This window comes from Poecilia reticulata, linkage group LG16 (genome assembly GCF_000633615.1).
Source record: "Poecilia reticulata strain Guanapo linkage group LG16, Guppy_female_1.0+MT, whole genome shotgun sequence".
NCBI classification, from domain to species: domain Eukaryota; kingdom Metazoa; phylum Chordata; class Actinopteri; order Cyprinodontiformes; family Poeciliidae; genus Poecilia; species Poecilia reticulata.
In genome coordinates, this window is record NC_024346.1 from 11,078,530 (window position 1) to 11,094,710 (window position 16,181).

The window sequence follows — 16,181 nt, forward strand, 5'->3', positions numbered from 1 at the left end:
AAATATCATTTTTAAAAGGTCTGACAAACAAACCTCATTCATTATTTTGTAGTTAAATTTTTGTATTAATTTTAGGCTTCAGAAATTATTTGCACAGAAATTCATAATTTTGACACAGATGACTTCATTTTGAAAAATTTGATCAGATGTTTCGATTCGTTATTTAAGTAGCCTTTTTACAACACATTTTTCACTGTTACTTAATGTCTTGTACGGCTACTTTTTATAATTTTACTTCAGTAAAAATATGTGAAGTAGTGCTACTATTACTTGAGTACAATTTTTGTTACTCGACTCACCTCTGAATATATGATAATGATTTGAAATGGTAATGGACCAGAGGGAAAAGAGGAAGAATCGATCATCAGTCATCCAACAGTACGACCAATGACCGGCCTCCAATCCAGCGGATGTGCCCTGGTGACAGGCGTGATTCCTGTCCAATCAGATCTCGTAGAATGGATTTAGGGCGGGTCCTAAACGTGGAGGTGGGATTTTAGCTACCGTCCATCTTCAGCTACATTACAGTGAGCGAGCCTGTCGAAAAGAAAATATATTTTGGAAGTAAAGAAGATTTTCTGGAATTAGCTTTGGCTTTATTTGAAATAAGACAAACGAAAGCCCATACCCTAGGTAAATGTCTCACACAAGTATAAATATACATGGTCGGGTTAACCCAGTTTCCCTTTTTCCTTAATTTGGCTAGCTGAGCTGCTACCTAGCATTTTAGGTATTAGCTAGCATTTCGGCGATTGGAACGGTTTCTCTTATATATTACCTTTCAACACGCAAAACTGTCTTTATAAAAGCTCCGATGGAGCCCGGAATGATGATGCATGTATATGAGTTAAATCGGCCAACATAAGTTATGGTGTTTGTTCTAGAAAGGGATAGTAAGTAACCGAGTGAAGTGGACGAGCTAGGCTAGTATTAACGTTAGCTCGCTAGCTGGCTAATTTTAGCTGACTGCCAAGCCAGTCATATTCGTTGGTATTAGCGGGATCATTTAACTTTAAGAAGTATACTGATGAAGTGACTGTCGCGTGGGATTTTATTGTGAATGTGGTTTAATTGCTTTGTGGCTGGGTTTTATATGTGTGGCTAATGTCAGCTGTCCGTTTAGTCGGTGTTAACGTCAGTTTCAGTCTCTGCAAACCGATGTACGGCTTTTCAGTTGTCTGCCGATTTCTGCTTGCTTTTGTTCAGTGAGGTGATGCGTGTATGGTTTATTTACTTAGATCACTTTTTGACAGACGGAATGTGGAAATTGTCGTAGTCAGAGCCATGGCTGATAAAAGAAAACTACAAGGTAACTATCTCTGTCTGTGAAAGTGTTCATGCTGCCCCACAAAGAGACGTCATCTATTATTGTTGTCATTTATTTTGATTAAATGTTACTGTACTTCTGCAATCTAATCTTCTTTTTCATTTTTTGCAGGTGAAATTGACAGATGTTTGAAAAAAGTAGCAGAAGGTGTTGAACAGTTTGAGGACATCTGGCAAAAAGTAAGAGATTTTCAAGCTTTATTGGGATTCTCTGCTGTGATTGAAGCCTTCAGATATGCGCAACTTTCCACTTGTTTTTTTCTACTTCTCAGCTCCACAATGCAGCTAATGCGAACCAGAAGGAAAAATATGAAGCTGACCTCAAGAAAGAGATTAAAAAATTACAGGTAGAGTTGGAAAAGTACAAAAAAACCTGAAAAAACAAAATATTCAGAGTGTAAACTTGCATTTTAATGATTTGTGTTTCTGTAGCGATTGAGAGATCAAATAAAAACATGGGTGGCCTCGAACGAGATCAAAGACAAACGGCAGCTAGTAGAGAACCGAAAACTAATAGAGACGGTACGCCTCCTTTTGTTATATGTTCATAGGTTTTTTTCTGGAAGTATGATTAATATAATAACTCCATCACTTTTCCTCAAACATGAGTGTTTTCAAAGCAACTTGCAAATACCCTCACTGGCCACTTTATTAGGTAAATCTGCTCAATACTGATTCAACCAGTCACATGGCAGCAATTTGGCTATCTGTTTGTGGTGAAGATGATATGCTGAAGTTTAATCTGTCCAGCAGAATGTGTAAAAATAGGGTGTTTTCCTGATTTGGAATGTTTCATGGGTGTTGGTGAAAGTTATGTTTTGAATATTTCAGAAATTGCTGATCTACTGGGATTTTCAGTCACAGTAATCCCTGTGGTTTATATAGTCAGGTTGAAGTACTCTCAGTGAGCGGCAGCTGAGTGGACGGAAATGCCTTGTTGATGACAGACGAGAACGCACCGATTATGGAAAGATGATGGAAAGATAATAGTAGCTGAAACAACCTTTTATTACAATCAAGTAATATGAATTACAACACGTGGGGTTTTGAAGCAGACGGGCTCCAGCAGCAGGAAACCACACAAACTGGAAATTGAAGCAGATTTTTGTGCAAGCTTCAAATTGGAATATAAGTCTTTGGAAATAATTAGCATGTTGTGTGATGCAGATAGTAGAGTCAAAATTATCTTTAAATAAGGTGAAAGCATGTATCTTTTCAACCTGTTAACTACAGCTCAGGCAGATGGTGGTGCTGTAATGGTGTGAGGAATGTTTTCTTGGCACATTTTGGGTTCCTTATTTGTGACTGAGCTCCACAGCTTGCTTTCGCATCACTGCTGACCAGGTCCATTCCTTTAAGTCTACATTGGACCCATCTTCTGATGGCTGCTTCCAACAGGATAATGCACCATGTCGTAAAGCTTAATCAACTATTTTCTGGAAGACGACAATGACAGCATTCAATCCTATAGAATATTTTTGGGATGTAGTGGAGTGGAAGATTTGCAGCATAGACAGGCAGCCAACAAATCCGTAGCATCCTGAAGCTACCATATGAGTACAAGTCAAAATCTTTGAGGAATGTTTCTTACAACTGGTTGAACCTATGCTGCGAAAGTGTACCTAATAAAGTGGCCAATAAGTGCTTTTTTTGGCACTGGATTTAGTTAAAAAAAACAAAGTTTTTTTTTGACTAAAAAAACGTTTTATTTAAAAAAAAAAGCATTTACAGGAACATCCAGTTTCTGTAAATGCTTCACCGTGTCATTGTTGTAACCAGTTCTGTCAAAAATACAACAGTATGGTTGCTCAACAATGAAGCATTTCTCCTACAATTTCACTTTTATGAAGTTGATCAGTTTTGATGGTATGATTGTTTGCAACACAGCTGTTATTTTATGCCTGTTTGAAAAATCAGGAGCTTTCACAAAGAAGTGTGTGCAGCAGCCAAACTATAAAAATGGCTCAGTGGCCATTAAAGCGCCAGTTTTACATGAGTAAAAGTGTAATCTCAAAACCTACTGCAGACTTTGTCAGGGTGAAAATATTTGAGATTCAGTGTGATTTTCCTTTCCTTAGCAAATGGAGCGGTTCAAAGTGGTGGAACGTGAAACAAAAACAAAAGCCTACTCTAAAGAAGGCTTAGGACTTGCTCAGAAGGTGGATCCGGCTCAGAGGGAAAAGGAGGAAACGGGACAGTGGCTAACGGTAAATCCAATATTTTCTTGGCTTGAAGGATTATTTTTTTTCCTGCTAGGTTGACCAAAAAAAAAAAAAAACAATTCAACAATTTGTGAAATCTATCAACCCTTTTCTCCTGTCCTCTTCAGAATACAATAGACACACTAAATATGCAGGTGGATCAGTTTGAGAGCGAAGTGGAGTCACTTTCAGTCCAGACGCGAAAAAAGAAGGGTGACAAAGAGGTAATTCCTTCCTCTTTCAGCTAACACCCATGCTATACATAGAGATATAAACACACTCCGTACTGTGATGTAAGCAGTTTTTGCAAACAGCCTTTTTCTTCCGTTTGTCTCGCAGAAGCAAGATCGCATCGATGAACTAAAGCGGTTGATTGAGAGGCACAGATACCACATTCGCATGTTGGAGACTATTCTACGGATGCTGGACAACGACTCTGTACCGGTGGACTCTATCCAGAAGATCAAGGATGACGTCGAGTACTACATTGATTCCTGTCAAGACCCGGACTTTGAGGAGAACGAGTTCCTGTATGACGACTTAGACCTGGAAGACATCCGTGAGAGAAACGCTAATGATCAATTCTGAAGATGCTCTTATTTCTTCCTTACGGTTTCATTTATCTTTCAGCTCCAGCGTTAGTCGCCACGTCTCCGTCAGGCAACGTGGAAGATGACATGTATCTCCACTCCAGCAGCACTCCCACCTCAACAACATCTTCTTCGCCCATCCCTCCATCTCCGGCCACTTGCACTGCTGTAAGTTCTGCTTTGCGTCATTTGAGCTTTTTGGTGGCGGTAAAGTTTGTAATATTACAGCTATCTCCCTTTTATGTATGTACAATGCTTTGCAAAGCTAGTAGTACCCTTGAACTGCCTCATATTTAGCACAAGGAAGTGTGTAAATGTGAGATGGAAGAAAAATATGTGTTTTTCAAGGTTTGTAGCAAATAAGTCTAAAATCCTTTCTTCCATTTCACCATTCCACTTTTTGTTGTGTTGGTCCTAACAAGAGCTGTTGTAAACCATTATTTTAGTAATCGATTAATCTTGATTATTCTGACAGTTAACTGAGTAATTAAATAAAAAAATAGATAAAATATTGCTAAGTACTGCTATATCAGTTGTATTAATATTGGATGTCAAATTTTCATTTCTGTGCAACTCAAGCGATTAATTTTCTATAGCTTTATCAATAATGACTCACAGTTTAAGCAAACCTGGACAAAATTACACAAAAATCTGAAATCATATTCAATTTAACAATAAAAATAATAAAGCAGCAGGATCACAAAGACACTTCCACAAAATGTGGATACTCCAGTCTTTATTTTTCCATAGCTGAGTTGGTGGGAAATTTATTTTCCAGTTTGTCACTAAAGCTACATTTGTGCTGAGTATCAGCTATAGAGCTGGAACGAAGCCCGCTGTGTTTCCGCTGCAGGTGTGTAAATAAAAGTCACACCTGCAGCGCTCCGAACCAGAGGCTAGCAGTATTGCATGTATATTTTCAGTTAATTTAAGATTTAAGGATGCCCATTGGTTCCCCAAAACTGATGGAAGCCCAGACATTTTTATCAATCAATGAAATCTCCCCCAGACTGAATGTGAAAAGTGGGCATGTCCGAGGAAAAGAGGACGTTGGGCCACCCTGTGTCATGCTAACAACACTTAGCATTCGTCAACAACTCATTGGCGGAAGTGAGAGCGTTATGCAACATGATTAATTATACAGCTGGAACAAGTGGTAAAACATGACTTAATAAAACTTCCAGACAGATAATTTGCCTCAAGAAAATTTCAAAATGTAACAAAATTAATTACATTACATTGGCGATGTCGATAATTAATTTAATTATAATTAATTTATTTATCTTGAGTTACTTGAGGAATTGTGAAGTTCAATAGGTATGCAAACCTTTGTGAGGCAGCTGTATTTAATCAACTCAAAGCTGAATGAAGCTTTTTAAAGCGGATTGTCATAGCAAAGTGTTTCCTCCAACAGGAGAACTCAGAGGACGATAAGAAAAGGGGACGGTCGACAGACAGTCAAGTTAGTCAGGTGAGAGGCTCACAGAGCCACGGCTGCACATTCCTGATTTAGTTTGTACTGCTAGTCTATCATAATTACAACAAACTTACAGACTCAGTTGGTTTATGACTAATTAAGATTCTGCTCCTCTGTTTTTAGTCGCCTGTGAAGAACGGTGCCCCATCCTTGCAATCTTCCTTCTCTTCTTCCGCCACCTCCGGGTCCTCTTCTTCCTCTTCCCTCTCCATGGCGAGCGTCGTCGGAGGCATTCCCGCCGTTCCCACCAGCAGCAGCCTCATAGGAAGTTTCAGCAGCGCAGTACAGCAACATCAGCATCAATCTGCACAACAGCAGCAACAATCTCAGCCGTCAAATCCGTCGCAGCAGCAACAGCAGCAGCAGCAACAGCAGCTGCCTCAAACAAAACCGTCAGCTCCCTCAAACAACAACAATCCCAGCCCACCTGGCAACCCACTTCTCCCAGCGTCCACCACCCCGTCACTCTCCACGCCCAGCACACCCAGTTTGACAGCTCCCAACTCCCAGTCCAGCACCGGGCCGACCCCGGCGTCCAGCCTAGGACTGGGGCTGGGCTTGGATTTAAGGAAAGGCGGCATGAGCGGGACCAGCAGTGCCAACCAGATGCCGAGTTTAGGCCTGGCTGGCCACAGCACTCCTTTAAACACAATGGCCAGTCTGATCCAAGGCTCCACGTCGGCCCTCTACGCGCATGCGGCGGCGTCTGGGGGCCTGGGTCTGAGCAGCACCACTCAGTCCAGCATTTTGCCGGAGAGTAGCACTTCCATCTCCAATTCGAGTTCCAGCGGGGTCACCACCAACGGAGCGGGGTCGGGGCTCAGCTTGCTGGGCTCCAGCCCGGCCCACAACTCTCTCACTGGCAGCATCCTGAGTCTGGTCCCTGGGCAGAGCGTGACCCCCCCCACATCACAGGTGCCCTCAAGTCCCGCCAGCTCCGCCCCCGGATCAGTCGGCATGATGGTGGGAAACGGAGGGAGCGCCGGTGTGGTTGGAGTGAACGCCGCTCCTGCCAGACCACCGAGCGGACTGAAGCAGAACGGAAGCCCAAGTAGGTCAAAGTGTTGATTTGTGACTTTTTACTGTGGATTTTCTGAAGAAAGGCGATCTCCAACTTGTCCCTCGCCCGCCCTCAGGTTACAGCGCTGTAGTGGCAGAGAGCTCCACAGAATCAGCTCTAAGCACACCGAGCCAGTCGCAGAGCAGCCAAACCTCGTCACTCAGTTCCTCAACCAGCCAGCCGTAAGTCGTCCTCTTTACCTTCCTCCAGACCTGGGACATCGAGATTACGTTTTTAGAAAATCTGGATTATTTTTCACCAAAGCGCTCTGGGGGTTTCTGTAGTTCAGTGTGATGTCAGCCCGCCATATTGTTTGACAAACATGATTTATAGCTCCTTTTTATTTAGACTTTGAGTTCAGTTCAACTCTGACAGAATATTAAGGTCGAGTTAAGAATTTAAAATTTTAATTGTGAGAATAAAGCCATACTTTTATAATTCCAACACAAAAAATAAAGTAAAATGAAAACTGTAGAGCATTTTATGAAGTTACTCTATGGTACTGTTTTTACTGATAACGCTTATAGAAATGCTTAATCTTTTAACACATCACAATCAATTTATTATCAGTAGCAGGACTTTGAAACGTTTGAGCAACGAGCTCGTCATGTCAGATCTTAACTCTAGAAGCTCATTAAAATAACTTCTTGTAATTTCAGGACTTTTTTCTGTTTTTTTTTTTTTTCAGAATAAAACGCATCTTTATTTTGCTGGTATTATGACTTTGTTCTCGTAATTTAACAAAAACTCCCATATCCTGGCCTTAACGCTCCGCTGTACAGCTAAAAGAAATAAAAGCAATTTTTCTAGAAAAGAAAGCAAATAAAATCAAATCGGAGAGTTTATTTCCAAGCCACATCACCCAGCCTCATTTTCCTACTCGTTTTGCTGTTTAAATTCTCAAATTCTATGTTTTTTATTTGTGCTGGTCCAACTCATTTTGTGCAGGATGGACAACGGCCCCAGCTTAATCAGCTCCATCACACTGCCCCCCAGCTCTCCCTCGCCCTCCTTCTCAGACAGCACACCGGGCGGAGGGTGCCTCCTCAACGGGCCCCACTCGTATCCGCAGGCCTCTGAGGGCCTCAAGGTGAGCCAGGAAGCAGCGACAGCCTGAATTTAAACTGGGCGAACTTAGCCGATGTCTGCTTCGTCTTTAGCTCAAAAATATGAACCGATCTTCACAAATACGCAGTTTGAAAATGCGTGGAATAGGATTTTATCTCAAGCTAAATGTGGATAAAATGTGGGTCTTGGAGCTTTATTCCATATTTTCTTGCTTTAAAATACCTAAATTTCAGAGTGGGAAGTATTTTTTTGCATTTTTATATGAGGTCCTTTACTGTCAGTTTATAACTTAAATGTTTATCCAATTAACAAGTTTTTGTTTTTTTAGTTACTGAAAGCCCCATTATTAAAATGCCAAAAAAAGTCAGTTTCTTTGCATCATATCCTCTCAGATTAAGGCTTTAAACTCAGTCTTTGGTTCTGAAATTGGATCTAGGTGAAATGAAACTCTGTCCTTTTTTGTGTCAGCATAGATAGAGATATATCAACACAACCTGCAATTTACAGAGCAGGTTGGGACGGTCTGGTCCAGGTTTGACAGGTCAAAGCGTTACAGATTGTGCAACAGAGCTGATCAGAACATGCTGCTGCCTTGTGGTGTTTGATGCAGTCAGAAGTAAATGCCAAATTATTATAAAACCTGTCAGAATAATCTAGAAGTGGGAGTCTGGAAAGTTTTTGAAAGAAAATGTGTTAATAGTTTGTGATTTATAAAGTAAAAACTTCTTTTAGCCATTCAGGTGATCAGTAAAATACAACACCACTTTAACAAGGGAGAACTTAATTAACAGATTTCACAGTGACAGAGTTCTGTTTACTTCTATTAATTTAAATCATGAAAACCCAAAGTATAATTTTAGAAAATCAAATATTACATAAGTATTCTAAGACAGAAACCTACTGAAAACATTAGTTCATTATGTGCGCCCTGTTGCATGAACGACCGCATCACTGCAGCTTGGAGACGATCAGCCGGTGGTCAGGAATCCCAGGTTGCTTTGCTGAATTACCCTCTTCAAGCTGATCAGTTGTTTCCACCAGCAGACATTGTATCTTTTCTCAGCAGAAAGCTCACAGGTCCGGCAAGTATAAATAATTGTGAAGCAGCTTGATGGTTTCTCTGCTGAACTGAGCCGTGTAGATTGAATTTGGTCCGTTTTAATGATGTAAAAGTCACCTGTAGCAAAAAGAAACGGGGATCTCCAGTCCTGCCGCTTTGCTCTGACACACCTGAATCAAATATGGCTGATTTACCTCCTCAGGACTCCACCGGGCTCTGCAGAGGTCTGGTGATTAGCCACTCATGTGGTTCAGGTGTGTGGGACCAGAACCGGCTCTAAAAGTGTCAGGCTGGTGTCTCTCCAGGACTGGAGACTAGACATTGCTTCCTTTTTTTAATTATCAGCTTCCTGACGTGTAGTTTTTACTTAGCTTCTTTACAAATGAGTATCTATAGGCTGAACTTTAAATATTATACCTAAAATATCCCAAACTCCTGCTGCTAAACACGTTTAATTACTTGCAGTTATGCAGCAGCACACAGAGCTGGAAACAATTCTGGATTTGATCTGAAAGCATCTTTCTACTTCACAAACTGCAGCTTCAGTCACTGATGTCTAAGCATTAGCCTGAGATTACATTTAGTTTAAGCAAGATGATAATCTGAGATCAATCAGATCTAACTGAAGTCCTTCTGCTCCAAAACGTCAGCAGCGTTGAGCTTATTTTTCCCTTCGGTAAGTTTGCATCTTTTTCTCCGTTCTCAGGCTCCTGAGCCCCTCAGCTCTCTGAAGGCGATGGCTGAGAGAGCAGCGCTGGGATCGGGATTAGACGGAGAGATTTCCAACATGCATGTAAACGGTCAGGCAGCAGTTCCACTCTTCATCCGCTCAGTTAACAGAAAATATTTTCCTCTGACAACATTAACATTTTATACATCGTCTGTTATTTTTATTTTTTTCATTTACATAGAAAACAAACGAATTAGTTAATTCAAAAGCAAGTTTTTGACATACCTCAAATTGCCTTTTATAGAAAGGAATAGATGGAAATTGATGCAGTTAGACCTATATTTATCTACACTCTGGAGTTGATATGGTTACATTTTTGTTCACTTTTTAAACACTTTTTAAGAAAAAGTGTCAGATAATCCTCATGATATGCACATTTACCAAAGAAAAACATTAAGAATTATATTATTTATATAGTAAAGTAATGAATTATTAAACAGACTATATTTTGTTTAACTCGCTGATTGTTTCATATGATATATTGTATTTTACTTTTGCTGTTAGTCATAAGTGGAAGTGAATACAGAGATCACACAAATATATAATATTTATACACTTATTGAGACTTCATGAATTGATACAATACAAATATTTTTGTACTTTTTGTTGCTTTTTGTGTATTAAAATGTGTCTAATAGTCTTTTGTGTTTAATTGCTAATTTTCTTTTCATGTGAATAGAGGACAGATATTAGAAGTTTAATCTTTCTGCTCCTTTTTGTTCATGATTTCTTTTTGTTACATTAACTATTTATATTTTAGTGAATGAAATGAAACGAGTAAAGTTAAATACTTCAGGTTCAATCTTTGGTTCTGTTGACCTAAAGTTAAGAGTTTTACTTTTGAATGAACCAATCAGTGATCATGTCTGGTTTGGTTATTCAGAGGCATAAAGCTCGACCTCAGCAATGCCGTCCCTTATTGTCAACCCTTTACCTGCAGACATCTTCTCTGGTTCGTCGGCAGCGCCCGGCACGCCCGCCGCTCCTCAGCCGTCCGTGTCGGAGGTCAGCATCCCCCCCTCGCTCGGGGTCTGTCCTCTGGGCCCGACCCCTCTCTCCAAAGACCAGCTGTACCAGCAGGCCATGCAGGAGGCGGCGTGGACACACATGCCACACCCTTCTGACTCCGAGAGGATCAGGTGAGGGTTTCACCTGCAGTCCCAGTTTAATTTATGATTTAGTACGTGTATTTTCCACATCATCACAACGGCTCTCGCAGAATAAATGACTTTCTTTTCTGCCAATTAAAGCTGTTGCATCCAATTTAAACTGTTAAATTGAACTTTTTCTAGAGTGAAAAATTACCATTTTAAAAGTACTACATGTGACTCGTATCAGAGTGACGCGTTTCTTACAGATTTTACGACATTATTAAGCAAAGACAATAATGGGAAAGTATCTGATTAGTCCTGTTAATTTATAGAATTGTTTCTGAAAACCAAGAACTGGGTTTTACAGTTTTACAGTTTTTCAGCCGTTAACGGCTCCTCAAGCAGTGGGGCCACAAAATACTGCTGTTAAACAAACTGGCTGTGCAGTCATGTCCAACCATTCTAGTTGGAAAGTTAGGTGGAAGGAAAATATTTTAGATGAAAATTAGTTCCAATAGATTAACTAATAACATCAGTTTAGACTTTCTTTTAATGTTGTAGTTTGGCTGCAGACCATAAGAGGGCACAACTAGTCATCATCAAGCGGAGCCAGTTGATGCAGGAGTAAAGATGGCAGCGAGAATCGCATTTAGAGTCAAACATTTAGGAAACCATGTGAAAAGTTTTTTTTTTTCTTTTTTAATCCAAGCATATTATATATTTTAAAAGGGTATTCTGAGTTTACGCTGAATTATTGATTAGCCATAATCATCCAAAATATTAAAAAATGAGCACTTTAGCTCCTTGTGTAATGAATCAAAATAATGTATGATTCGATATAGATTCTGTAATGAGTTCTGTGGGGGTTTTTTTGTGTTAAAGACAATACTTGATGAGGAATCCCTGCCCTACTTTGCCATACCACCATCAAGTCCCGCCGCACCACTCTGACACCATCGAGTTCTACCAGAGGCTCTCCACAGAAACGCTCTTCTTCATCTTCTACTACCTGGAGGTAAACATACACTTGGCTAGCTGTGCTTGGTTTCTTTTTTTTGTCCGCTGCATGTTAATGCACTGTTTCCTCTTTCTCCATCAGGGCACCAAGGCTCAGTATCTATCTGCCAAGGCTCTGAAGAAACAATCATGGAGGTTTCACACCAAGTACATGATGTGGTTTCAGAGGCACGAAGAGCCCAAGACGATCACTGATGAGTTTGAACAGGTGCAGCTTCCAAGCTCATTGCCATCCTCCCTAAGAGGGATGCAAACACTTAATCGACTTGTGATTGTCGATTGTTTATGAGATTAAAATTGGTTCCAATAGATTAACTAATAATGTCGGCTTAGATGTTCTTTTAGTGTTGCAGTCTGGCTGCTGTCCAGAAGAGGGCGCAGCCTGTCACTCTTACGCAGAGTCAGTTGGTACAGAAATAAAGATGGCACGATAACAAATTTTTCCCAACAGTTTTTGCAATAAAAATATAATGAGACTATTTTCAAGTATTTTGATGATGGCATAAAAAAAGCAAAAACCCATTCTCAAAGATTATTAAACTTTAATTTCGAATGAACATTTAACACTGGAAGTGAAAGACATTTCAAATATCCAAAATAAAACATAAACGTCTAGTAATATGAATTAGGAAATCTCTGTAAAAAAAAATTGTCCTTCAAAAAAGGGCTAGTTGATAAATACACTAATGACACAGACTGAAGATGTTAGTCATTCAGGTTTTGGTGGAAAAAGAAATGATAAATCATTCAAATGGAAATTATTGAGCTTGTTTAAATTTTTCATCCGATTAATTTAATTGCATGCTTATTGTGACTGGCGCAGCATACACGAAATAATAAAATGTAATATTTTTTTAATTCAGCATATTATGAAAAATAGCCCTAGAAAATGACCACTTATCAATTAATCAATGAGAGTTAATTGATAACTTCCTTCTCTACTCCCTATACCTGAGATTCTCTCATTCTCCTGCTTATTAACGTCCTTTTCTGTTTCTCTCTCTCTCCATCCAGGGCACTTACATTTACTTCGACTATGAGAAATGGGGCCAGAGGAAAAAAGAGGGGTTCACCTTCGAGTACAGGTACCTCGAGGACAGAGACTTGCAGTGACACACACAGAGGGACGCAAAAGGACAGAGAAAAACAAAACGTGCTGCTGTTGACATTCCGAGACTGAACTCCAAACTGTGGATAGAGATTGTGATGTGTAGTAGAAACCCTCTCCCGACACGGAGACCGGTGTCTGTATAGGCTGCATCTCAATGTGAAGCCCTAGCTCCTCGTGTAGTGCTTTTTCTTTTTCGACAAAAACAAAACAAACAAAAAAAAACAAACAAAAAAAAAACACCCTGTGGGTCCGATCAAACGTTGCCACGCTGCACGAGCTGGGAAGGCTCCCGTTGGAGATCCTCGTCTGTGTGCACACTCAGTATGTGGCATTAGGAAAAGCCTGCCCAACCCTCCCTCTACCCCCCCATGCATGTTTCTCATATAATTTTTATTTTTATTTTTTTTCCTTTTTCCGTTTCAACAATGATTCTCTGTACCACCTGCCCAACATGAGCCTGGAAGCCTTTTGACTCGACACGAAACAAACCTTGGATTTAGATTGTTATGGTGCCCATCTTGTATTTTCTGTAATTTGGTGGTTTAGAACGGGGACGTTCAGTGGACATTTAGTGATGGTGTGTAGGAACGGCTTCTTTTAAGACCCTACAATGCCTGTTGAATATGGTCACTATTGAAGATAGTGAGCGCTTATCAATAGTTTTATTGATATTGTCTTGGTCGATTAAAACGTGATTGAGAGTGACCACAGGGCCTCTCCCTGTGTAAGGGAAAGAGTCCTTATTGGACATGGATTAAATTGCTATGCAATTGAACTGGTCTCTGACTCTCTTTACAAATAAAATGTTTTTAAGTTAACCTCTCAAAGATATTATGGCGCCTTCATGTTTGTGATGACGTAATAAACATGTAAAATAAATCTTAATATTAGGGTTTGAGACATTTTATCTGCTTGATCTGTTTGACTCTTTCACCATCAGCATTTTCTCTTCAATGCAACAAAAAACCCACACATTTCAGAGTGTACACAATGCAGCCATAGGTGCATCTCAACAAATCAGAGTAAAACTGAGAACATATAAGCCAAGTGTTTGTTTCTGGTCATTTTCTGTGATCTAATATTCATTTTCTCAGAAGTTTTAATACAGAAATGTTGCCATGTACTATACAGTATTTGCTTTAGTTACTGGATTAATGCAGAGTGGCATGGAGGTCATCATCTCCATGGTAAAACTCCACAGATACTCTGGGGTTTATTTAGGCTAGGTCAGTGATAGCATGGTTAATAAACAAATTATTGGTAATTCTGTCAGTATGGACACTGCAAAAACACAATCTTACAAATTTTTCCATCTAGTTTCTTTTGTACACTTGAAGTAAGACAAAAATAAGTTTCCAATAAGAAATGGGTGCTTATTTTAGGTAAAGTACTGGTTTCATGGCAGATTACAGCACTTATAGGTAGCCAATTTTTAGTAGGATTTTGTGTTTTTGCAGTGTATAAACTCGTCATAAAATCTCCTGGTAGTCAGCCATGTTGAATTTGGGCGTGATAAAACAAAGTACCTCAACACCAGCAGGTGAAATTACACCCCAAATCACCACCCACTGTGGAAACTTCACACTGTACCGCAAGCAGCTGAGATTCTGGGCTTTTCCACTCTTCTAGATCGAAAAGTTAAATTTATTTGGATCTAAAAAGATGACTTCAAACCTTTGAGCAACAGTCTAGTTTCTTTTCTCCCAAAAACTTAGGGTCACAATCCCTTTAAGTTTGTATCTATCTCAGTTGTTTGTGGACCTTTTTCTCTTCTACTAAGCTTTCTATTTATATACTTTTATTTACAAATTAAATGCATATTTTATTTTTAACTGAAAAGAGGACCAGTCTAGTCCATTATCTTCTTAGCCCAGGTAACCATCTTTAAGTCCTTATGTGTAGCAAACCTTTTTCTTCCACTCAACTTTGCAATATGTTAGGACACAGCACTATTATTAAACAGTGTTTGTGGCTTATCCTATGATTCTGCTGGTTATAATATTTCTGTATTAAAAACCTCTATTGGTCTCATGTAATATCCTAATTTTCTGAGAAACTAAACATTGGGTTTCCCTTTGTTATAAACCATAATCATGAAAATTACCACCAGATGAGTTTCACTTTTAATTTCACCCTGTGAATTCTAGTCTAAGTTATTGAGATCCACCTGTCACATCTTTATCAAACAAAATAGATTTGGATCAAGTTCTCCTGTTACTTTAATCCTCAAACCCACTTTGTTTAATTTACCACTTGATATTTAAGTTAAACCCGTATACAGTGAATGTACACTGATACAACTGTTTACATGTAGAGTTTAAATGTAGAAATGCTAAAATATTGGTGGTATTTTTAACTAGTGGGTTGATCTCAAGCTGCCGCCTTGTCTTCATTTGTTACTCTGCATCCAACTTTTCCATTCAAACAACCATCAGAGCTCCACATCTGTACTGCACTTAACATTGTGTATGATTTCGTTCTTTTGAGAGGCAGGTGGAAGAAAGGGAAATGCAAAGTTGTGAGGTCTGCCTTTTATAGATTATATTTTTGGGGGACTTTTAAGGTTTTTTTGAAAGGGAAAGGTTAATATAGAAGCCGCCTAAAATGTGAATTTTAAAGTAATTTCTCGTTACAATTCTGCATGGGAGATGTCAAAACCGGGATTATAAACGATTGTAAAAGTTCAATAAACACTTTTAAGAAATAACACATTCTGTGGTGTAAAGTCCCGTCATTCCTGCATGGAATAGAGAAGCACCAATCATGGATTGGATTCAAAATTTAGAGAAAGTACTTGAAATTTTATGTAGTTCCCACAAGTTTAAACAGGGAGTGAACCGCGCCATCTTGGTAGGCAAGCGCATGCGCAATGCATATCGGACCCCATGGCTTCCAGACCAACTAAGAGAAAATATGTGGACACTCTAGACCAATCGCTCGGGATCGACCCGAATGAAACGGAGAAGAAAAATATGGAGAAGTTGCCTCCGATTTTATAGTACAATATGATTAACTACCTAGTGAACACGAAGAGCGTCCACCATGGAGCAGCTTTACGATCTGAAATCTATTGATTCATACAATCACTGTTTAAACGGATTGTAAACGAACCCTTCACGTGAATAACAAGGTTCTGGTGAATGGGAGGGTAGGTACATGTAGCAACATACACGTAGGCTACATGTCCGTCTTAGCTTGGAGATAAAAGCTACATTTGCTAAGCTAATTTAGCTTGTTCGGCAGTAGGTGTAATTTATTTATTTTGTATATATTGCGTAAAAGATGGCACTCCCGTAAATGGCACTCATCTTGGCACTCCGGTAAAAGAACAAGGCGAGATGGTTCGAGAGATTCTGGCTTATTGTTGGCATGGCAACCACTAACAACTGTCATGGCAGCCGCCGACCGCTTATTAGAGACTCAGAACAGTCCATAGTAATATTGCTAGAG

The 16,181-nt window shown here is 39.6% G+C and overlaps 1 protein-coding gene across 2 annotated transcripts; it reads left to right on the top strand.

Annotated features, from left to right (window-relative positions):
• The first annotated feature begins 479 nt into the window (after nt 1-479).
• Nucleotides 480-15,440, top strand: cnot3a (CCR4-NOT transcription complex, subunit 3a). 2 transcript variants are annotated; one of them, XM_008431580.2, is made up of 18 exons: nt 480-633; nt 1,239-1,309; nt 1,439-1,506; nt 1,599-1,673; nt 1,759-1,848; nt 3,405-3,533; nt 3,656-3,751; nt 3,867-4,086; nt 4,158-4,285; nt 5,532-5,588; nt 5,718-6,645; nt 6,731-6,836; nt 7,603-7,744; nt 9,489-9,582; nt 10,453-10,651; nt 11,486-11,618; nt 11,703-11,828; nt 12,635-15,440. In XM_008431580.2, the coding sequence occupies exons 2-18, from the start codon at nt 1,285-1,287 to the stop codon at nt 12,731-12,733; spliced, it is 2,715 nt and encodes a 904-aa protein (XP_008429802.1). In that variant the 5' UTR covers nt 480-633; nt 1,239-1,284; the 3' UTR covers nt 12,734-15,440. The 2 variants fall into 2 exon arrangements, with proteins under 2 accessions (XP_008429802.1, XP_008429803.1); XM_008431581.2 differs by having other exon boundaries at nt 1,254-1,309.
• The last annotated feature ends 741 nt before the right edge of the window (nt 15,441-16,181 follow it).

Excerpts from the sequence above, each read along its gene's own strand:
- cnot3a (XM_008431580.2), top strand. The coding sequence starts at position 1,285 with ATGGCTGATAAAAGAAAACTACAAG. Across the intron at positions 1,849-3,404 it reads ACCGAAAACTAATAGAGACG|CAAATGGAGCGGTTCAAAGT; the intron begins GTACGCCTCCTT and ends TCCTTTCCTTAG. Across the intron at positions 5,589-5,717 it reads CAGACAGTCAAGTTAGTCAG|TCGCCTGTGAAGAACGGTGC; the intron begins GTGAGAGGCTCA and ends CTCTGTTTTTAG.